Source organism: Typopeltis vanoorti, chromosome 7, assembly GCF_054136105.1.
Source record: "Typopeltis vanoorti isolate ZY-2024b chromosome 7, IOZ_Tvanoo_1.0, whole genome shotgun sequence".
NCBI lineage: Eukaryota > Metazoa > Arthropoda > Arachnida > Uropygi > Thelyphonidae > Typopeltis > Typopeltis vanoorti.
Window position 1 is genome coordinate 85,596,536 of NC_143555.1, and position 25,746 is coordinate 85,622,281.

A 25,746-nucleotide genomic window follows, 5' to 3' on the forward strand; every position below is an offset into this window, starting at 1 on the left:
ACAGACTCATCGAGGGAGGCCCTAACATCATGTCAAGAACAACTATTCAACATTCACACAGTGTCTATCATACCTTGCCTTGAACTCATTCACGGTCGTAGCACCCACAACAGACTCTGGAAGCTTATTCCACTCATTCACTATTCTCCAAGTAAAAAACCTAGCTCTAACACTCTTGTCAACCATGCTCTTGCCCAGCTTCCATTCATGGCCCCTAGTCCTCCCACCATCAGTCATATTTTCAAAAATATCTTCTGGATCAATCTTATAGAAACCCTTCAGTAATTTGAATGTCTCAATCATATCACCCCTCCTTCGCCTATCGACCAATTTCTGCAACTCACAAATCTTCAACCTATTCTCATAAGGTTCATTCCACAGACCTGCTATCATCTTCGTCACTCGTCTCTGGATCCTCTCTACTTCCTCCCCATCACGAAGAAACCGTGGTGCCCATTACTGGGCACAGTAGTCCAGATGGGGTCTTATCAAGGCTCGATACAGAGGAACAACAACTTGTTTGTCTCTGCATGTTAAAGTATTTTTCAGAAGCCAAGTGATTTGATGAGCTGATTTAGTCACTTTTGCAATGTGCCCCCTAAACTTCAATTCCCTATCCACCAACACTCCCAAATCCCTGGCCTCATCAATCCCTGGAGTACAGTTCCACCAATGCGATATACTGCTGCTATTCTTTTCACCCCAAAGTGCATAACCTTACACTTTGCCACATTAAATTGACATCCATTTTTCCTAGCCCAGTCCTCCAAACTATCCAAATCATCCTGTAAAATTTTGACATCCTGTGCACTCATAATTGCTCTACCAAACTTTGCATCATCAGCAAACAAGTGAACACTTCCTCTCAAATCCTTTCCTATATCATTGATGAACAAATTGAAAACCAGTGGTCCAAGAACAGAGCCCTGTGGCACTCCACTAGTCACAAGCCGTCTTTTAGACTCCACTCCTGAATAAACCACTCTCTGGTATCTCTCCTTCAACCACCCTCCTATCCATCTAACCAACCCTATATCTATCCTCATCTGCTCCAGTTTACTGATTAGGGTTCTATGTGGTATCCTATCAAAAGCCTTGGCAAGGTCCAGCAGTATTACTGTAAACCCATTACCCCTATCCAGTTCAGCCATCACTGTGTTATAAAACGTGAGCAAGTTACTGAGGCATGATCTACCCTTCACAAAACCATGTTGTCCCCCATATAATATCCCATTTTCATCTATCCAATCCTATATTCTTTTCTTGACTAATTTCTCTAAGACCTTGACAATGATTCCTGATATGCTAATCGGTTGGTAATTTACAACAGCAGCCTTGGAACCACCTTTATGCAGTGGAACTATTTTTCCCTCTTTCCACTCCCTTGGGACTAACCCAGACCCGAGATTCAAATTAAACAAAATAGTCAAGGGTGCTGACAATTCTTTAGCTGCTTCTTGTACAACACGAGCTGGTATACCATCCGATCCCACAGATGTATTGACATTGAGGTTATGCAACAGACTACTCACCTCCACTTCATTCACCACAATTCCCGTATAATCTACTGGTACATTCGTTTCTGCACTGTCACCACCTGGATGATATATTCTTGCAAAGTGCTCACTCAGTAACTCAACTATATCAACTGATTCAGTTACCTCCCTACCATCGGCATTCTTTAAAATCATTCTGCCATGTACATTTTTCCTTTTACTTGCTACATTTCTAAAAAACTGTTTAGGATTCTCTTTAGCCTGCATGGCCAATGTTCTTTCGTAATCCTTTTTTGCTTTTCTTATCACACTTGTTACCCTTCTGGCCTGCGCTTTATACCATTCGTGTGCCTGCCAGTCATCTTTCTCCTTAAATTCCCTCCATAGTTGTTTCTTTTTTTGCAGCTCAAGCTTAACGGTGTTATTCATCCATTTAACCCCTAGTTGATTTATTATTCGGACTCTAGATATACAGTCAGCCATTGCTTCATGCAAACACTTCTTAACTACCTCCTATGCACTATCGACTTCTAGTCCTTGCAGTTGTACATGCCATGGCACTGAACCAATCAAACTCCTAAGCTTGTCATACTTTCCAGCCCAATAATTCCACATGTACTATCTTAATTGAAAATTCTACACCTTTAGCCACCTCCCAAGTCAAGACCCTAAGATCACTCTCACCGACTGGTGGCAATGTGGTCATATTTATTACAGCCAAATCCTCAGATGTAATTACTAGGTCAAGCACTCTCTGACCCCTAGTATTTTCCATTACATGCTATCGCAGATAGTTATCCCTTAATAACCGCATGAAATCCAATTCCTTCCTCCCGTGTGTCCTCTCCTCACTCCAATCAATGCGACCATAGTTGAAATCTCCCATAATAATCACCCTCCTTCCACTCATTTCTTCTATTTGCTTGTGCATACTGTCACCACCACCTTTTCCATCACCTGGTCTATAGAAGCACCCAATTGTATATTTAGTCCTGCCAGCCACAATCTCACACCAAATGGCCTCAAATGTGCTCTTTTCTCTATCCTGCAATTCAACTTCTATTCTCCTTGGCTGCAGCTATCATCAACAATACTCCTCCCCCCATTTTATTCTCCCTGTCATTCCTGAACACACTATACCCATCACATTCAATCCCACTAGCTATATCATCTACAGTCAGCCATGTTTCACTAATACCAATAACCTGTGGTCTGGAAGTGCCAACCATGGCCAAAAACTCTTCCTTCTTGTTCCTAATACTCCTAGCATTAGTGTACATGAATTCAAGACCCCCATTAGCCCCAACCCTATCTTGATGCCTTATATTAACTATCTCACTCTGATTTGTTGTCCTTATTTGCTCAGGCATATTATATTCATTCTTACATTCAACTGCCTCCCTAAGGACTGTATATCTACCCCCCCCTTAATAAATCTAGTTTCCCTGAATTTGCACATCCACCACATTCAGCAACACTTTCTCAAGTCTTCTTACACCGTAACCATTCAAATGCAAGCAATCCATCTTATATAGATCCTTTCGCCCATCGAACTCACTCCACATGTCCACAAATTCCACACCACTCGTCATACATAACCTACGCATAAAGTCATTTGCAATTATGGCCCTCCTTTTAAACATTTCACTGTCATACCGTAGCAAAAGACTAATCATTCTAACTCTCTCACTCTTTTTTTTTGCTACCTCAAACAATTCATTCAGGTCTTCTATTATTTCCATTTTGTCTCCTTTCAAATCATTCATACCTGCCACAACAATCATTTCTTTCACCCTTTCCTTTTGCTCTCTAATAGACTCAGTTACATCCTTTATGGTCACACCAGGTTGGTACGATTTTGTCAAATCTTCTACTATCACACCTCGTACTAACGAGTCTCCATACAGCACTCTATCCTTCATTTTGTTCATGTTCGCACTCATACGTCTATTTTTCCTGTCATACTTTTTATTATTGGCTGGTCCATTCAGTCGACTTTTGCTCATATGCTCTAGCTGCTGTTTTGCCCTTTGTATCGCACCATTCAACAACGCGATCTCACTCATTGCGTCTATCTCATCTTTTTTATTCTCAGTAAAACCATTAATACTATCATTCAAACTCTCACAATTCTCTGGTACAACCTCGCCGTTTCTTGTCATATCCCTATTTTCTTCATTCTGAAGTTTGACAAAAATATCACACTCACGATCCGAAATGCTCTTCAATTTCTCATTCTCCCTACATTTTCTACACACATTCACTCCTTTATCATCATCTAACCACACTCTGACCGCACTCTGCAAAGCGTACATTTCGCAGCTAGTACACTGAATCATCTCTTTTATACTACCGTTCTTTGATAAAGATGGCGAACCATCATTACTGGCCGCCATTTTCCTTCGTACTGAAGCCATACTTACTTGCAACGTATTTTATCAAATTATAAATTATAACACACCAAAAACACACAAAAAGATGCACTAAGAGACGCAAGGCAAACAAAACTAAGCAATATTAAATAAATTTATCAACGATAACTGAAAATAATACTTATCTTATCCGGAGCTTTCACGAACACTACACACTACGAATCCCTCTAGCGGCGACAGCCCCAATAAAATATGTTATAAAGACACACAAAATACTCTAAAAACACGAAAATCGTTCTAATATACTATAAAACCAATTTTCTAAGGAAAAACACACACAAAAAACACCAAAAATCACCAATTTTACACGAGCGCTAAATTACACCGACCACTCACCATATAACCAATACAGAATACAGAGACAAATGTAAGAAATTGAAACACTGTGCAAAACTAGCTAAACAAAAGTCATGGGAGGACTTTGGCAAGAACATAGAAAATAAATATCAAGAAGGTGGTAAGATATTCTGGAGGTTGTTGAAGGAGCTTAGAAATGGAGAAAAGAGTGCTGTAAAAGGAGTTAGAGATGATAAAGGTGACATGAAAACAGGAAAAAAAGATATCCTTGAAGTATGGAGTAATCACTTCGAAAAATTGCTAAATGAAACAAGCAGTGATAGCACAGTGGTAAAAAACACTCAACAGGCATACAGTCAGGAATACATATCCATATTTGAAGTAGAAAAAGCCATCAAAGGCTTGAAATATGGAAAGGCAGCAGGAGTAGATGATATTTGACCAGAAATGCTGAGGTATGGCAGTATGAAAGTTGTACAGTGGCTGCACTGCATAGTTCAGAAAGCCTGGACAGAGGGACAAATTCCCGATGATTGGAGTAGAGCTCTAATAGTGCCCATATATAAAAAAGAGAAATAAAACTGAATGTGATAATTACAGAGGTATTTCCCTACTGAGTGTTCCTGGTAAGATCTATGCAAGTATACTTGAGAAACGGTTGAGAAGAATTGTGGAAGAAAAGCTTGGTGAAGAATAAGCTGGATTCAGGCCAAATAGAGGCTGTCAGAATCAGATCTTCACTTTACGATAAATAGTCGAGAAAGCATGGGAATATAACAAAGATCTGTATTTAAGTTTTGTCGATCTGGAAAAGGCATATGACAATGTGCCAAGAGAGAAGCTATTCAATACACTATGGTTATATGATATCAATGGGGCATTATATCAAGCAACACTTAGTCTGTATTTGAGTTGTAAGTCGGCAGTTAGAATTGAAGGATGTACAGGAAGATGGTTTAATGTTAAATCCAGTGTGAGACAAGGATGTACATTATCCTCTCTGTTATTCATTATCTATATGGATCACATTATGAAGGAAAGTGGTATTAAATCTGATATCAAAATTGGAGGTGTTAATCTCAGCTCTTTGCTTTATGCAGACGATGTTATACTTCTGAATAAATCCGCTACAAATTTGCAAGATTCCCTGACTAAATTCAATAACTGTTGTAATAGATATTGTATGAAGGTCAGCATTAAAAAGACAAAGACAATGAAAATAGGTAGAATTGTTGAAAATGTCAACTATGTTGTGAACGGGGGAACCTGTGGAACAAGTAAAACATTTCAGCAACTTAGGCACGATTTTTAGTGAAGATGGTAAATTAAATATGGAAACAGACAACAGAATCAACAAAGCTGGTATGGTAGGAAGTCAATTGAATAAATTCATATGGAATAAGAGAGAAATTAGTCAAAACATTAAATAAGCTGTATACAAGACAGTGTTCAAACCAATTTTAACTTATGGATCTGAGAGTTGGGTCAGAAGTAAAACACTTGACCAAAGACTAGAGACCTGCAGATATGAGAGTCCTGAGAAAGATTAGCGGCATGAACAGATGGCATCAATGGCAATATTATATTAAAAAAATCAAGGATATTAGGAAAGAACTTGACAGTGTCGGCATCCAGGAATGCGTTAGCAGAGCTAATCTCAGGTGGTATGGTCACTTAAACAGAATGGGCGAGAAAAGATTAGCAAAACAAGTGTTCTCTGCCAGGTTGGCAGGAAAACGACCCAGAGGAAGACCAAGATATAGGTGGATTGATACGGTAGAATGTGCCTTAGCCGATAGAAATATAAGATCTGATAATGATAATATTGGAGTCTTGACAAGTAACAGATTGATTTGGAGGAAATTGTAGATAGGAAGTTAGTAATGATGTAAATTTTTCATGTAGTACTATCATATCCTGTATACCCCCTTGAGGGTACATGTCAGGAATTTGATGATGATGATGATGATGATAAAATTCATTTTTTTTAAATTTATGTTGTGATGTGTCTTCTATTTCTATACTACTTATGAATTAGTGATCATTGCAGATGCTCAGTCATAGATCGTATGAGATGCATAGTGTACATTCTCAAGTCGTCTACTCAACTTGCCCCCCCCCCCCAAAAAAAATAATTAAACCCTGAGTGCGCTACTGGCATCATACTTCAGATAATTAGATATAAAGCAGCAGCTTATTGTATTTGATAAACTACTAAAAGTTTATCTTATAAACCACTCTTTCTTGCTATATTTTTAATAACTGTTAAAAATATAGCAATAAAGAATGAAGAACAGATATACAAAGTTCATTTTCTTGTTAGGTTTTGAAAATAAGTGGAGTGACCATGAGCAACAGGTTACAGAATTGGTGACTTTATATAACTTTAAGAAAGAGTACACAGATGTTATAGCTTTAGGAGTTGTTAATTAAAACTGATGTATAATGATTATCTAATTTAGCATTACTAAACATGCTGGTATTACCAGTATATTAAAAAACACCATGTATACAGGATATGTAAGAGAATGAAGAAGAGATAGATCAATATGAATATACACAGTTTTCTCTCTCTCTAGATGAAGAATCTCTAGGTGGAGAATCTCATTTTATGTGTTTTGGTTTGACAGTGATGGTTATTTAGTGAACTCTCATTATAGCAAACATAAGTATTCATAGGAATGGCTTGTTTTAGTGGACAGGTTATCATCGTTTTTTGTTAGCATAACATTACCTGTGGAGCTTTGTTTAGAACTTTTCAGTAGTCTGTTATAGCAGCATATGCTATGATGACACAACTGTATATAGTTCACCTCCTTTTTGTTTTGTATGGTACTCAGTTCAAAGACTGAGGCTACAGAGTGTATTTTTTCCTCAAAGTATCCTGGTTTTCCTTTTACAAAAAAGAAATCAATCTTGAATCCAATTTGTGGTAGTAGTAATATCTACTATAAGAGTATAAATTATGAATTGGAGTAATCTGTCATTTTATGTCCTAACCATCTAGGTGGATTTAAATCTCCTGGTGAAAGGCTGATAATAATAATAACTCTTATTCTCAGCAGTACAAAACATAAAACTAGTTGGTATACTTCTGTCACTGTACCTTCCCTCCCTCAGGAAAGTTAATGGCATTCCAGCAGCTAGTATTAGTAGTAGTAACATCTACTACTGAGTAATTGATGTTGGCAGCCATAGACTTAATCCAAGCTGGCTTACGGCTTGCCAACATCAATTACTCATTAATGTGCAAGAAGGAGAACATAACAGAAGAAGGAAAATTGCTTATGGATTTATTTTTACTATTATGTAATTAGAATATAAGTTTATAACCCCAGATGTAGTGTTTATTAACAAAGTGTTCAATTTAGAGCAAACATGATTTTGTACATCTTTAGTGATATAAACAAAGATTCTGCTTCAAGATGTTTCTATGTGAAAAAATATTCAGACCGAAGAATTCTGTAATTATCAAAAAAGCTGAAGTTTAAGCAAAAGCCCTCCAGAAAGCAATATCTCTAATGGAGAAAATGCAGTCATGAAAAATTTAAAACAAAACGAAAATATAGTAAGAGTGAAAGCAGACAAGGGCAATTCTATAGTGATCATAAATGTATACAACTACAATAATAAACTGAAAGAAATGTTATCCAATACGTCAGCTTTTTTTTACCTACAGTATCAATAAAAAATAAAAATTAAACTCTGCTAGATAACTTCATCAAAAGGAAAGCCAGGCTCCTTTACAAATCCCAGTTTAAATCAGAGAGGGGGGGGACTGTTCCTGGAAGCAGCACAAGTTTTACAAATCTGGGTAAATGTAATGTAACAGAACTGACAGTATGATCTTGAATAGATTTTGGCACATTGCCTTATCTACCTGTCATCATTACAAAGAGTGCCGCTGCCTCCCTCCATGCATGTGACTGGGCCTTGTTATCCAGTAATTTGTTTTGTGTCTTAACTGTATATCATGTATTATTAGAGTGCCTCAGTTAATGCTAGATTGAGATAATGAAATGTCAGCTTCATCTAGTGTTCTGTTCCTGAAACTTCAACATCAATCATTAATTTTGATACCGCACATTTTGTCACGTTTGGTAGTCACTGTCTTTTAATTCAGTTTTGTAATGGAATTTGTGTTGTTGCTATTTTACAATTAAGTTGCTAACAATTCCCACATGGGGGTGCTTAAAGTCAAAGCTATATAACTGAGAGGAGACCTCGACATAGCCTTCAAAGGAATGCGGAGAACCGACCAGGGTTGGGCTTTTCTGACCTTCTCGTGGTGCACTCTGTTAAGATCTACCTGGATACTGAGCGAACGAAGACGAGGTAGCAATTTTGGATTTAGCCAACCAAATTGTATTCTTATTGGCTTAAACTAAAATACAAAATATGGTACAACATGACAAAATTTCATTTTACTCAGTTAAAAAAGGCCCCCGTTGTTTTCACCAGGGAACCAGGGCGAACAGCGAAAAGTCAGCTACTGGAACAAATCTGAAAACACACTCCAACTCAACATCACAAGAGTTAAAGATGGTATTATCAACATAAGCAGCCTGAATGGCAAAGAAATGGAGCTAGCTGAAGAATTAGAGTACCAGATCAACATAATAGGAGTGACTGAAACAAAAAAGACAAAAAGTGGTGAGATCTTTCTGAGCAATAAATACAAAATGTTATATTCAGGCAATGACAATCAAGGAAAAGAAGGAGTAGCCATAGTATTGAACACTAAATACGAGGCTAATCTTCTTGAATGCAGGCAGTCTCAAGTAGAGTGACATGGGCAAATATGAGACTTATTTGTGCCTATGGTCCCACAGAAGGTTCTACTAAGGTAGAAGTGGAGGAATTTTTTGAGGCTTTAGAGAAAGCAACAGACACAATGAAAAAGGAAAACTTGGTCCTTGCTGGGGATCTAAATAGCAGAATAGGGAAATGATTGTCAGACATCCAAAAATATTTTGGGAAAATTTGGAGAAAAGAGCAAAGCTAATAATAATGGCAAATATCTAGTAGAACCAAGTAGAACCTTTTGTGGGACCATAGGCACAAATAAGTCTCATATTTGCCCACACCTCTGTGATTACCAAATCAGGTAATAGTGCTGTTATAAGCAGTAAGTATGAATAGTAAAGCTGATAGCAATGTATAATAATCATTTCAATGTTAAAAAAGAAACAGGAATCCAGATGTTATGATATAGATGTGTGTGTATGTAATGATATGAAAACACTGAATAAGAAACAAACATCAGGCTTTCAGCTATACTATAATAACATGTTGAGAACCTGTCCACAGTTATAACAAAATTTATACAACCTGTTGTCTGAAGTGTGTTCACAACCTGTAACATGTTGGTTCTAATAAAATGATTATTTTTGGTCTGAAGGAGATGGTATAAATTATTTATAAAATAAACAAGAATTCATCAGGTTCCATCTTAAGTTTGCATGTTCGACTCTCCATTTGATGTGGATGCTATCATGATTTACTAAGTTTTCCCTTGCTTTTGTATAAGCTGCAATTTGTAATTTCTGTACAACTAAGTAGCAACATTTACAAATAAGGCCTGATTTCTATGATTTTCTATTAATAATTCTCATTATTTCTGTCAAAAAGAAAAAAATTTCCAGAAAACGTTTCTACAACAAATTGTATTTTACTGTTAGGCAAGTATCCATTTGTAATGTATAAACATTTCTATTCTTTCAGGAGTCAACATTATGAGCTAATCAATATAGCTGTGTATTAAAATGAAACAAATAATTGACTTGTCAACACAACGGAACCAACCACTTCTTTCTTTCATGTATGTGTACTGAAAATATTGCAAGAATTCACAATTCTCTTTCAAGTAATACATGTAAGGATAGCACCCCTCACCCATTGAAATCATTTTTAACACTGTCTGATCCAATGCCTGCACATGCAAAGAATGGAAAAAACACCTTCCATTACCTGCTTTGAAGTTAAGTATTTTGGTAAAATATAGTTCAGTTGTAGAATAATAGTTAACCATATGTCTGGTCATCAACGGTAGGTGCTAGTGATGATCATATGATGATACCATAGATAAAGGGACAACTGACAAGAATCAAACCAAGATTATCACCCTATATAATATGATCAAAATCAGTTTTGACTACAGGCATCAGCTCTGCCAAAAAATAATATGGCAAATATTCCCACAGCATTCTCTATATTTATGAGGCCAATCAAAAAATTATCGATAAGTAAAATGAGCATCTATAACCCATTTAGTGAAGATAACTAGAAAGATCTCAGTTCAAATCCTGGACAAGATGTGAGTTAACTGGTTGCATATGGTGGCAAAGTGTTTTCCAAAGTTTTCATTCTGCAAGACTAGATAGAGAGTATACAATTTACAGACATGGTAAACCAGGCAGGCAGGATTAATCACTCTTTCAGATTGCAACAATTAGTTTATATAAAGCCAAGCTACCTACTTGGCTGTGACAGGCCACCTGAGCCTAAGACTTAATAGGACGACAATGTCTTAATTCCTTAGAAGCCAGAGCGAGAGGGATTTCATTTATTTCAAAATTACTTGGATGGTTTTAGTGAGTTTTCACATCTGTTAATTTCTTTCTGTGACTGCATGAAATAAATTTAGGTAACTTTTTAAAACTTTCATTTATAGCAGACTAATTAGAAAACATACCATTATAGCAAATTCACTCACTATAACTAATTACTGAAAAGGTTTAACCAAATCTCCACAGGCATAATGTTATTATAAAGGAAATTCACTACAGTGGCAACCTATCCTTTACAACAAACTATGCCTGTAGTCCCTGAGTTTGTTATAATGAGGTTCAACTGTATTATGTTTTGTGAATTCTTGATGCAGATAAAAAGCATTTAAGCAATAAACAACCCACTGCTTCTTGGGAAACAGATGTGTTTGATTATTGCCTTCTGGAATAATTACCTCTTTGTTAATCATCAGAAAACATTTTCATGAAGCTTATTACTGTTATATTTGTTTGCAGAAGAACTTGTGCAGATGCAATGCTCTGGTATTAAAATTTCATTTACAGTGTAAGATGAAGACATTTGAACATCTAAGAGATTATGCTTCAATAATGTAGTTAAAGTAAATAATGTAGTAATGTAATGCAGCTTAAATAATGAGAGGGTATAGGGTTTTGGAAAAGTGCTAAATGGGGCAGGGGATATGTCTGGAATGATATAACAGCATGAAACGGAAACATTTTGATATAAAATTTTGCAAAGTAAACATTTCGTGAAATTTTGTAAGCCCTTGATCTTTCAAAACTGTAAAGTCTCAAAGTGTAAAATGTCTACCTGCTTTAAATAAAACAAATGAATATGTATAATATATTCCTTTTTTTTAATATGGTTACATGAAGTTGAAGTCTTTTAATTTTTTTTCTTTTTTAAGGAATAAGTAAATGAAAGTGCTATTTCTGTATTCTAAATGAAAAAAAAAATTACCTTGTGAAATAGGCTGATTAGCATAAGTAAACATCCTCATTGCAATAGCAAAATCATCAAGATTGTTCAGGAACTGACAAAAGGCTTTAAACTGAGCAAATGATATACCCTAAAGTTGGGGGGGGGGGGAGAAAGATTACCAAATTATTATTTTTTACAATGTGTATGCAAAATAAGCATTTAATTAATTCTTAAACTTAAAGAGTTATCCAAGTCTTTTGAACGTAAGTATTGTTTCAGTTGACTGAATCAACTGAAACAAGAAAACATAAAAATTCTCTTCTGTTTTTCATGGTAATTAGCATCACTGTAGAATTATGGAGACAAACTCCCATGTTAGAGCAATTGTTGTCGCTTTTTTTTTTTTTTTTTTTTTTGGGAGGCTTTCCGATCAAGTATTACCTCTCACAGTGCTCCCTGGTATGCAGGGAGTACTGTGAGAGGTATAAAATAAATAGAGAAAAAAACAAAAATAATGATGAATAAATATATTAACCATACAACTGTCAAAGTTGAAAACCATGAAATAGAACAAGTTACTTCATATGTATATTTGGGCCAATTGTTATCCTTTGAGGAGTGCCAAAGAAAAGAGATTGAATGAAGAATTCACCTTGGATGGATGGCTTATGGGAAAATGAGAGACATATTCAGAAGTGACATCCCTATGAGTCTAAAAAGGAAAGCTTTCGACCAGTGCATACTTCCTGTCCTAACATATGGAGGAGAAACATGAACTTTAACAGAAGCCCTAAACAAAAAGCTGAGAACAACACAACATCGCATGGAAAGAAGTATGCTAAAAATAACATTAAGAGATAGGAAGACAAATACCTGGATAAGATCTCAAATAGGTGTCATAGATATTGTAAAATACATTAAACAGGCTAAGTGGAGATGGGCTGGCCATATTGCCAGATGCAGTGATGGGAGATGGACTAGAAAAACAACAGAGTGGAGACTAATGGATGGAACAAGACAAAGAGGAAGACCGAGAAGAAGGTGGAGGGATGAACTGGAACAAATTGCAGGAGTGAGATGGATGGGAGAGGCAGAAAACTGAGTGATCAGGAAAATCATGGGGGAGACCTTTGTCCAGCAGTGGACAGAACCAAAAGGTTGAAGAAGAAGAAGACTACTATCCTTCTCTTGCAGTTTTTTTTTTTTTTGGAACAATGTACTACTTCAAGAGGCTTCCTGAGTTTGTCATAATCAATAATTCTTTAGTCTACATATCCCTTCTTAACTGAAACTTCCATATGCCTAGCCACCACCTGCTTAAGAGTGCATGATCATATATCATATTATAGGCAATATTCCAACTTGGTCAACTAAGCAAAATACTGGCTAATAGTAACTTTTTATTATTATTCCTAGGTATCTATTTCCTTCTGTTAAACAAAAATTGGACAAATCTCATTCATTGCATTCACTTATCTTAGCATCAGCAATAAGACAAAAGGAATGTAAAGCAAAAAACAATATCTGCTTAATTATGCCCTGCCCTCAAATATACAGAACATTATTTACATAGAATTTAGCTAAAAAAAATCACGGAAAAATTATGAGTCTGCTGACATTCCTACACACATGCAATTATCTTCAGAATTAAAAAAATAGTAAGTTCAAAATTTCATTTTGGTTTCTGTTGATGGCACTGGCTATATGACCCATCCTGCTGGCCTTGATAAAATAATAGATGCAGATGTAAAAAATATACCTTTACTATCTCTCCAGTTTGACCATAATAATGTAGATTATCATATTATCCCAGGCAGGGCAGGGAATAATAGAAGAATGTGATAAAAATAACTAACACTCAGTTTATAGGTCATAATAGTCATTTAATTAAACCTACTAGTTTCACCACAAATGCTAGTGGCTTTGTCTTGGGAAGAACAAACAAATATACAATAAGCAGTAAACATGAATCATTACTTAACTAAAAACTGAATATGTCGAACTGTTACACAAAAAATGATTTTTGTCATTTTGGGACCGTTGTTGTTCAATTTGTATATTAATGATATTGGGATGAGTTTAACTAGTGATATGCAGCTGTTAGCAGATGATGCAAAATTGTAAAGAGCAATGTCGAGTCAAGCAGATGTTATGGCTTTACAGGAGGACTTGAATAGATTGCATGAATGGGCAAGTAAGAGGAACTGTCAGTTCAATGTTACAAAGTGTAAGGTTTTGAAATTTGGTAAGATGGGATTCAAAGTATACACTTGGTGGGAAAATTTTAAAAGAGATAGAGGAGATGAGAGATCTGGGAGTAGTGGTAGACAAGGACCTGAAATTCAGGAGCCACATTGCACAAGTTATGAAGATGTCACATTGGATAATAGCAATGATGTAGAGGACCTTGACATGCAGAAACAAAGATGTTATGATGCCATTGTATAAGGTCTTGTTCAGGTTTCGTTGTTGTGCACAGATTTGGTCAATGGGTTGTCATGATAATGAGGATATGGTAGAAAGGGTCCAGAGAAGATACATGAAGGTAGTCAGTGGTCTTTGGAATGTGGAGTATGAGGACAGATTAAGAGAATGTAAATTGCAAAGCCTCATGAAGAGGAGTAGGAGGGGGGGGATATAATTGAGACATGTAAGCCAGTCAGGAGTTGTTATCAGGATGACATCGAGGAGATGTTTCATAGAATGGGAGAGGGGGGGGGGGGGAGTGTAGAACAAGAGGCCATTGCTGGAAATTTTATAAGGAGGTTGTGAGCAGAGGAGTCAGTTGAAGGTTCTCTGCATAGAGAGTGGTTGGTGAGTGGAATGCATTGCCTAAGTGTGTTGTGAATGTGGACACACTGAATCAGTTTTAAAGCATGGTTGGATGAGCATTGTGTGCAATAGTGTGTACTTCCCACGATGAGTCTCTGACTCCATGGAGGTCAGATGTTATTAATAATAATAATATGTTGTAATTCTTTCTGCAAAAAGTTCATTTGGAGAACATAAAGAATGAGCACAATGTACTCAAGTCTTAATAGTTACAGCCTTTTGAGTAGAATGATGGTGAGATTCAGTGTAGATATAATGGCATATATGCGTCTTCTTCCAAAAAACTGAAAACTGCAACCGCCATATGTTTGACAAAGAATTAGAAGATAATAAAAAGGCTAATTGGTTATTTACTTCTTTTTCTAAGGTGAATTGGATCTGGGATGAACAGCGTTTAATTTGGAAAGAAACTGCTTTTGAAATACTCACCTTTTCGTGGTACTTGGATACTGAACAAACGAGGATGGATTGAAAATTTGGAAATTAGTTGACCAACCTATAGACCAAAATTTTATATATTTTGGCTTAAACCAAAATACAAAATTATGATATAACATTACAGAATTTCATGCTGGCTTGGGCAATGCATAATTAAATAATTAAATTAAATAATATTTAATTAAATTTATAATTAAACAATGAAAAGTCAGCTACTGGCACAAACACCAGATCACTATCAGCAGAATTCAAGATTGGTACCATCAACATGTGAGGCATCAATGAAAAGAAGCACAACTCATATTCAATCAATACTTCAGGTAAAAATGTCACCATTAAAAACTTGAAATGTGGAAATGTAGCTGGAGTAGATTATATTATTATTATTATGCTAAGACCCCATGAAGTGAAAGACTCATCTAGGAGGTCCTTTTGTCATACACACACAGGCACAGCTTATCATACCGCACCTTAAACACTCAAATTCTCTGAGACACCACCTTCTCAGGGAAGGCATTCCAATCATTCACAACTCTGCATGCAAAAAAAACCTGCTTCTCACTCCCCCTCCTTATACAGCTTCCAGGGATGACCTCTGGTTCTCTCCCCCTGATCTCCCACCATTTTCTCTAAAACCTCTTCAACACTGATCCTATAACAACCCCTTACTAACTTGTAGGTCTCTATCATATTACTCCTCTTCCCGCTATCCATACACTCTGTAAATTGCATTTTCTCAACCTTTCTTCATATTCAACATTCCAGAGATCAGAAACTACCTTAGTAATTCGCCTCTGGACCCTTTCCAACATCTCTTCATCCTTTTGAAAACCAGGTGACCAAATCAGTGCACAGCAGTCCGTGTGTAGCATAATCAGAGCCTTATACAATGGAACAAGAATCTCCTTACTTCTACAAGTAAGGAGATTTTGTACAGTGTCTTCTGCATCATTCCCAGAATTTTTTGTGTTGTCCTCACAATTTTGGCAATGTGTCCGCTAAATTTCAGATTCTTATCCACTATCACCTCAAGAACTCTTTATTTCCTCCACCTCCAACAACATATCCCCACCAAGCATAAATTCTACATCCCATCTTTGTTTCCCAAATTTTAAAACCCTTACATTTTGCAACACTGAACTTGCATCCCCATTTCCGTGCCCATTCACTCAATTTTTTCAGATCTTCTTGTAAGGCCACAACATCTTCTCTACACTTCATAGTTCATCCCAACTTTGCATCATCTACAAACAACTGAATATCCCCATCCAAATCTTCACCAATATCATTAACATACAGGTTAAACAGCAAATGGCAATAAAACAGACTCCTGAGGCACACCAACTAGTGACTTTCCTCTTCCGGGATATTGCTCCCCCCTCCATGCACAACATGTGATACCTAACAGATAGCCAGTCTCAGATCCAATGCACTAATCTAATATCCAACCCCATCTACTCTACTCTGACTATTATCATGTGGTAATCTATGCAAAATCTAAGTATGCTACTGTGTATCCCTCTTCTCTGTTCAATGAAGCTGTCACCTTATTGTAATAAGTAAGTAGATTACTAAAACATGATCTCCCTTTAGCAAATCCATGCTTTTCTTCAAAGATAATACCATTGTTGTCAAACCAATTCTGAATGCTGGTTATCACCAGCTTCGCCAACACCTTAACCACAACACATGACACACAGATAGGCCTATAATCTGATGCTTGAGTTCTATCACTTCCCTTATGAAGTAGCACAATCTTGTCCTCGTTCCACTCCTTTGGAACTTGACCCAGTGCAAGACTTGTATTTAAAAAAAAAATGTCAAGGCAGATGCCAACTCCCTGGCACATTTCTTCAGAATACATGGTGATATATTATCAAGTCCCAGAACCTTATTAACATCAAGCTTGCTCAATTCCCCATATACCTTCCATGTGTAGAGGCTTAAGTGCTGTGAGGACATCATGTTGGAGGCTTAATGGATTTTTTACAACACTCAAAAAGAATTAAATTAGAATTTAATACTTCCTATATTTCATCCTAGTCACTAGGACATCTACGGGGATTACAAAAACAATTAATGTAACATGCACACAAAAACTTACAATACTAAGCCCAACCACGTGGGTGACACTAGAGTCCTATCTAGGTGGAGCGCCCTCTAAGGGTGGTAGCAGGTGGCCTGGAATGTAAGGTGGGACCTCTGGTGATGAGTGTTTCCCAAATCTTCGGAAGCTTATTAATGCAACCGTATTTATTAAGATTTGGTTGGTTTCTGAGAGCTGCTGCTGCTTCTAAGAAAAGTCTCTCTTTCTTGAATTTGCTGTGGTGGAGCATGGTGGTTTTCTTCCATGATACTCTGTGGGTGGTGTCCAGAACATGGTCAGCCAAGCCTGAATGGCCATAGTTGTGTTTAATGATGTAAGACTTGTGTTCCTCCAGGCAGATGGATGCTGATCTGCCTGTCTGTCCAAAGTACACCAGCTTACAGGAACAGGGTACTTTGTAAACTCCAGGCATAGAGAGAGGAGGGAGCTGATCTTTCGTAGAACGGATAAGGGTAGCAAGTTTTTATATGCTGTGTGTAGGTTGTACTTTTTTAGTATCTTGGCTATTTTTTCTGAAGTGCCACGGATGTAGGGTATGGTGATGGCATTTTTAAAATCTTGTTGACAAGAAGGACGGGGAATGGGGGAGGAACTGATTATTTTTTTGATACTGTGTTCGCTGTAGCCATTGGAGAGGAAAGTTCTGTGTATGTGGTTAAGCTCAGTAGTGAGGGCGGTTCCACTGGAACAAAGATTGTGGGCTCTCTTGGTAAGAGTTTTAATGATTCCATATTGTTGCGAGGGATGGTAGTGGGAGAGTTTGTGAATGTATCTGCCTGTTGTGTGGGTTTTCTGTATACAGTGAAGGCAAGTGTATCATTAGGCAGGCGCGTGACTAAGGTGTCTAGGAAGGGTAAACAATTGTTCTTTTCCTTTTCCATAGTAAACTGGATTCTTGTATGTAGGCTATTGAGATGACTGAGGAAGGAGTCCCGGTGTGGGGACACCTGTAACCCCCATCGGGCGCGTCCCCTGGTGGCGGATCGGGGAAGGCTCGTCATAGTTTACTATGAAGGGTAGGAGGGAAATAAAATACCTCCCGCGGACCAACAGGATAGCACTTCCCTCATAGGCCGGTCTGGGGGCCTCGAAGGTGGCAGCCCCACCACCAGACTCGGGTGCTGAAGGCTAATCCCCTGCACACTTTAAAATTTCACTCATTAAAAGAAATAACAAAGAGATAGCCGAACTGCCTAAATGGTTAACGACAAAGCGAGGAAAAAGGTACATGAGATACGGAACATGGAACGTTAAAAGCCTACATGGAAAGGAAAACGAATTAATAGATGAATTTAAAAAATCAAGATTGGATTTGCTAGCAGTCACAGAAACAAAAAAGAAAGGTCAAGGCTGCCAGAAAATGAAAGATGGGTATATACTTTTCTATTCAAGGGTAAACCCAAGAGAATGGGGAAAACAAGGGGTAGCTTGCATAATTAAACCAGATCTCAAAGAATATATTACTAAATGGCAACTAATAAACGAAAGGTTGTTGACAATTACTATAGATTTTAAATCAGACAACCAAGTATTCACTGTAATTGTTGCATATGGCCCAAACGATAATGCCAATAAAGAAATTAAAGATGAATTCTTCGAACTCTTACAAAAAACAATTGAAGAAGTTCAAGGGCATATCATACTACTAGGAGACCTTAATGGCTGGGTAGGGAATCAAGTAGATGAAGAAACGAAACCAGTGTTGGGATCACAAGGAGAAATAAACCGGAATAATAATGGAGAAAGAATAATAAATCTTTGCCTTACAAATAATTTAGTAATAGCGAATACTATGTTCAAGCATAAAGAAATCCATAAGTTTACCAGGGAAGAGCCCAATAGAAACGAAAAATCTATAATCGACTACGCCATCATAAGCAGATTGTACTGGAAGTATACAAAAAATGCAAGAGTCTACAGAGGTCCTGAAATAGGCAGTGACCACTACTTATTAGTATTGGAAACAATCCATAAAATAAAAGTTGAAAAATGTAGAAAAAGTAGCAAGGAAATAAATGTTAAGATAAAGAACTACAAACTAAAGAAAGAAGAAACAGCCATTGAGTATAAAAGTAAAATAGAAGAGAAGATGAAAGAAGTAGAAAAAGAGATATATGAAGACCAAGATGTAGAAAACCTATGGTACAGGTTCAAAACACTTCTTCTAGAAACAAGCAAAGAAATTTGTGGTGTATCATTAAATAATAAACAGAAGAAACATAAAACACCCTGGTGGACTGAAGAACTAAAAGAAGAAATTAAAAAGTAAAAGCAATTATGGAAGAGATATATAACATCAAAGCTGCAGGTTGATAGAGAACTATACAACAACCAAAGAAATAAAGTTAAAACCTTAGTGAAAGCAGAGAAAAGAAAATGCTGGGAAGACTTCAGACATACTTTAGAACAAAATTTTAAAGGAAACCAAAAACTCTTCTATAATGTTTTAAGAACAATGAGGTCAAAGAAAGAATGTCCATCAAAAATAAGGATGGAAAGTTACTCACAAATTCCGAAGACATCATGGAAAGATGGAAACGGTACTTTCAAGAATTATTGGAAGATGCAGGACACGGAAAAAATAGAACCCTAAGAGCAAGACACACAAGCAAAATAGAAGATCAGAATGAAGAAATTCATGCAAATGAACTGTTAGCAGCAATAAATAAAATAAAACTGGGCAAATCAGCAGGCCATGACCAAATAACACCAGAAATGATAAAGAATTTAGGAACGAAAGCCATAAAATTTCTTTTACACCTATTCAATGTTGTATGGAAAAAGAAAATTATTCCCAAAGACTGGGAAGTAGCTATAATAATCCCTATATTTAAGAAAGGAGACAACCGCAAATGTGAAAACCATAGAGGAATTTCACTTTTAAGCGTTCCAGGAAAATTATATATCCACATTTTAGAAGTGAGGCTTAGGAATCAAATAGAGGACACACTGGATGAAATGCAATATGGCTTTCGAAAAAATAGAAGCACACAGGATCTTATCTTCAGTCTTAGACAAATATCAGAGAAAACATTGGAATATGGAAAAGAACTACATTCATGTTTTATAGATTTTGAAAAGGCCTTTGACCGAGTTCCCAGACACTTAATATGGCAAACATTAAAGAAAAACAAGATACAAGATAACTTAATAGCAGCCATACAAAGCCTCTACAAAAGTAATAGAAATTATGTAAGAACCAGTAATAATAGATCAAAAGAATTTGAAACAAATGTAGGAGTGAGGCAAGGCTGTATCCTCAGCCCTCTTCTCTTCATCGTAGTAATGGATGAAATTTTAAAGGCATGCCAAACAAAAACAAAAAAATTCCAATTAGGATACAGGAAACTGAAAAAAACCAGGATTTCACATATGGCTTTTGCAGATGATGTAGTGATTCTAGCAAATACAGCTGAAGATCTGCAGTACAATATCAACATTTGGTGAAGAAACAAAGAAAAGGAATATGACCATAAATATAAACAAAACTAAAACAATGATCATATCTAGAAACCAACAAAAACACATAATAAAAATAGAGAATCACCAACTGGAGCAAGTCCACTCCTTTAAATACTTGGGATCATATATACAAGAAGATGGTAGACTAGACACAGAAATTAACAACAGGATAACCGGGGGGAACAAAGCTATTCTATGCAATGAAAGGCCCACTCCTAGATAAGAAAGAAGTCACCCAAAATACCAAAATGGCAGTGTACCGTTCAGTGTTTCTACCAACATTAACATACAGTTGTGAGTCTTGATGTTTAACAACAGGAAACAGAAATAAACTACAAACAATTGAAATGAAATATCTCAGGAAAGTGGCACAAAAAACAAGACTAGACCGAATAAGAAATCAAACCATAAGAGACAGCCTTCAAGTTGCACCTCTGAATCAATTCATGACTCAAGCCCAAATGAGATGGTTTGGACATCTCAATCGAATGGAAGAAGGAAGAATAGCAAAAACTGTATACGAAAGCCAGAAAATAGGAAAAAGAAACATAGGCAGGCCCAGGAAAGGTTGGCAAAAGGAAATTAAAGAAAAATTGGAAAAGAAGGGAATTAACTGGAAAGAAGCAAAACAACAAACCCTGCACAGGACGGCATGGAAATCTCTTTGGCAAAATCTCGACGCTTAAAAGCATAAGAGATCATAGACGAAGAAGAAGAAGAGGAAGGAGTCTAATGTGTCTGGGCCATGAGGCCAAATAGAGAACACATCATCTACATATCTTAGCCAGATAGAAGGTGTGAGGGGGGCTGAGTCTATGGCTCGTTTTTCGAAATCTTCCATATAGAAGATTTCGAAATGATTTCCATGGGTTCCCTCTATCTGCTTGTAGATTTTGTTCTTCCAAGAGAAATAACCAGAGTTGATGGCAAAGGAAAAGAGATCTAAGATGTCAGAGGGAAAAACGTTTTCTAAGAGAGATAAAGTGTCAGGTAAGGGAATATTGGTAAACAAAGAGGAGATATCAAAGCTTACCAATATGTCTGTATTATTCAAGGTTAACTTTTCTGTGAGGGCTTTAAAGTGGGTCGAGTTTTTTATACAGGAAGCGGACTTTCCGGTGAGGGGGGTCAGAGAGTTGGCCAGCTGTTTAGACAGTCTGTAACAAGGTGCATTAGTGGCATCTACTATAGGCCTGAGTGGGGAATTGGGTTTGTGGATTTTTGGTAAACCGTATATTCGGGGGGGGGGGGGAGAGCAGAAAGGTTTAAGTTTTTTCGTGATGTCAGGGGGCCAGGAGGTTACTTTTTTTAAGTAAGATTTTTAATTTCTTAACTTGTGTTTTTGTGGGGTCGTGTTCTAGCAGGATGTAGGTAGTGCGATCGCGGAGGATAATGTTCATTTTACGATTGTATTCACTGGTATTAAGAACGACTGCGGCATTACCCTTATCCACTCTGGTGAAACTCATTCCACACATTAACAAATTGTACTACTTTCTCCTCACACATTTCAGTTAACATATCATTCATAATTGAATGATATTCAATTGGGCTGAGGGAATGTGGACTGCAGAGTTTGGTGGATAGAAGGAGAGGTGATATGAGTGAGACTTTTAAACTGTTGAGAGATAGTTACAGGGTTAAAACTGGGGCATTATTTTGCTTGGTTGAACAGCGGGAAGGAGTCATGACAAAGGGCCATCCCTGTAAGTTACAAAAGGAAACTGTGAGAAAGAGGGTGAGGAGTGGTTTCTTTGCATGGAGGGTGCTTGAACCATGGAATGCATTGCCTGATAGAGTGGTGAGAGCAAGAACGGTCAATGCGTTTAAGGAGTGGTATGACAGACTTTGCGTTTCCTAGGAGGGACCTCTCTCGATGAGTCTTGATAGACTTGTGTTCCTTAGAAAGGACCTCCCACGATGAGTCTTTTGACTCCATGGAGGCCTGAATAATAATAATCCTTGCTCTCTTGTTTCATACCTGGGCAACACACTACCTTTCCTATCACACTATCTTTTATCATCTGAACAACCTCCTGATACCCAATTTGACGTGTTCTTTGTTGCAGTCAAGTCATTTGTCCCTATTACAACTACCAACTCTTTTGCTCGCTTACTTCTCATATCCAATGCCTCAATCACTCTACTCATTCTACCTCTAGTAAAACAAACTTTGTGCATCCTCTCATCAAGCACACCTTTAATAATTGAATCACCATGCAACACTACTTGCAGGTCTTTCATTACCTCTTTTATACCAATATTATTCATTTTCATCATATTCCCTCTTCCATACATATCTCAAATTCTCTTAACTTCATTCTGCATCCATTTCATCTCTTGCCTCATCTCAATCAACTCAACTTTTACATCTTACGTTACATTTTTGCTCTCATTTACTCTCTCAATTTTGTTGCCAGCCATACACACTTGTTCGCATTCAATGCCGCTCACCACCTTATCTTTAACTGCACTTTGTTTTTTAACTTCTGCTACATTCACATCACTTTCGTCCTTCTTACCATTGATTGTTAAGTTTCTCAGATCACTTGTTCTCTTTTTTTTAACTGTTTTACCATTTTTTCTCTGCTCTTTTACACTGTCCTTTTCTATCAGACGAGCACTCATTCTCTTTGCTGCATTCTCACTGCTAACACTTTCAGTTATCAACATATTAGAACTCATCAAATCCTCATTCAACTCACACTTCACACCCTCCTTAAATATTCACAATTTATCTATATAATCGAACGAGCACATATAACACATCTCACATTTCACAAAAGGACTAAAATCGAAATGAAATTCCTTAATGGACAAAGCTCCAACATCTTTCCTTCGCCAGTTATTATACTAATCTCTAATTTCAATGTATCTGTAAACAAACGTAAACAAAAAATCTGACAGACTAATAACACTGCAAGCACACAACTTTTACAGCAACTCTCACTCATGAACACACACACACACACCTATTTACCATTAATTATTTCAAAAAACTTATCTGAAATGGGAGTCTTCTTTACACACCACTACTTCTCTTGTGACACTAGCGATATTCAACCAGAAATGCTCAAATATGGAGGTATAAAAGTTTAACAGTAGTTACTTGCATAAATCAGATGGCCTGGTCACAGATCCAATTTGAGACAATTGTAGTAGAGCTCTCATAGTATTCATATATATATAAAAAAAAGGGAAATAAAATTGAATGTGAAAATATCGAGGAACTTCCTTACTAAGTATTCCAGCTAAAATTTATGCAGGCATACTTAAGAGGATAAGAAAAACTGCAGAAGAGAAACTTGGAGAAGAATTAAACTGGGTTCAGGTAAAACAGAGGTTGTCAGAATCACATTTTCACCTTAAGACAAAAAAGAGTTGAGAAATAATGGAAATATAATAAGAATCTGTATATTTCAGTTGTAGATCTGGAAAAGGGATATGACAAGGTACCGAGAGAAAAATTATCAAGATGCTACCATTATATGGTGTACAGTACATCAAGCAATACATAGTCTGCATTTGATTTGTAAGTTAATAGTTAGAATTGAAGGAGAATCAGATGTGAAACAAGGTTGCACATTATCTCTACTATTTGTGAAGGAAAGTGGCATTAGGCCTGCTCAAAATTGGAGGTGTTCACAACTGAGCTGTTCACTTTATGCAGATGATATTGTACTCCTAAATAAATCCAGTAGAAGTGTGCATATTCCCCAACTGAAATGAATAACAGCTACAATAAATTCAGTATGAAAATCAGCAATCAAAAGACAAAGGCTGTGAAAGTAGGCAAGAACACTGAAAACATTAACTGCATTCTGAATGAAGAACCTATATAACAAGTAAAACATTTCAGATATTTTTAAAGCACAATTTTTAGTGAAGATGCCAAATTAAATATGGAAATAGTGGACAGAATTAGCAAAGTTGGTGTAGAAGGGAGTCAACTGAATAAATTTATATTAAGAGAGAAATTAGTACAAGCACTAATCTAGCTGTATACAAGACAGTGTCAAGCCATTTTTAACTGAGAGAGCTTGGTTAGAAATAAAAGACTTGATCAAAGACTGAAGAACCACAGATAAGAGAGTTCTGAGAAAAATTAGAAGAGTCAACAGATGGAATTAATGGCAGACACAGATTAAAAATGAGGATATTGGGAAGAAATTTGACATTATTAGCTCTGCTCACACATTCCTGAATACTAATCTCAAGTGGTATAGTCACATGAACAGAATGGGGGAGGAAAGGTTAGTGAAATAGGTATTTGTTGCCTGGAAAAAAAAACCCTAGAAGAAGCCCAAGAATCTGGGTGGGTTGATACAGTAAAAATTGCCTGATAATGATAGTGGAGTCATGACAGATAACAGATTAATTTGGTGGTATCGACAGGAAGTTGGTAATAATGTGAACTTTTCATGTATTATCATCAAAATATTATGTACATCCCCTGACAGTACATATAAGGAATTTGATTATGTTCATGAGCTTCAGTTCATTTACATTTTTGGCAATGGTGACAATGGAGCATCTATTTTTTTTTTTTTTTTTTTTCATGTGCAAAAATCAATGTCCAGTGGTGTTCATATTGATTCAAACATCCCTGGCTACCTGTAAGATCCCTCTTCCTTCGGGCTGGTACTGATATGTAACATCAGTATCAACATTTTTCATCATAAAGAATAAAATCATCATTCACCTTTTTATCTGCATTAATACACTGCAAAAACATGGAAAGTTTCTTGCTTCTCAAAATGGGAAATGTTATTCATTCTTCCACTGAAAATATGTGCTCATCACTGAAATCATATGTCCAGTAATTTGTTATGTTCAAGGCATGTTAATGCTTGTATAGGTGTCAAATATTGTCAGTGACAACTTGCCACCTATCAGTTTTTATTTATTTATTTTAGGTTATAATATTTCCTCCATCTCTGCTTTCATGAGGAAAGCTCACAAATATTGTAGATAAATTACATCTTCTCATTTCAGGTGTTTACTGATTCAAAAAAGATACGGCTGAAAAAAATTTTTTTTGGTAATCTTTATGAAGAATGCCTGTTAAGAAACTAGACTGTGTACATAATTTTCACTTGCTGATTTTTTCCTTCATATCAAATTTGACACTGTTCTCTTTCTGCAAAACTAAAAATTTTTTCGTGGGTTAGCATAACTTGCTGCTATTTGTAAAAGCATCATTCAGTTCTCAGTTCAAATTAATGAAAAT

General features: G+C 36.6%; 1 protein-coding gene across 2 annotated transcripts in view; it reads right to left on the reverse strand.

Moving 5' to 3' along the window:
- Positions 1-25,746, reverse strand: part of MICU3 (Mitochondrial calcium uptake 3) — a 224,561-nt gene that overhangs the window by 45,675 nt on the left and 153,140 nt on the right. For both annotated transcript variants that reach the window (XM_090395373.1, XM_090395372.1), the window contains exon 10: positions 11,717-11,825. In XM_090395373.1, coding sequence (XP_090251499.1) covers positions 11,717-11,825 — 109 coding nt within the window. The remainder of the gene's footprint in view (positions 1-11,716; positions 11,826-25,746) is intronic.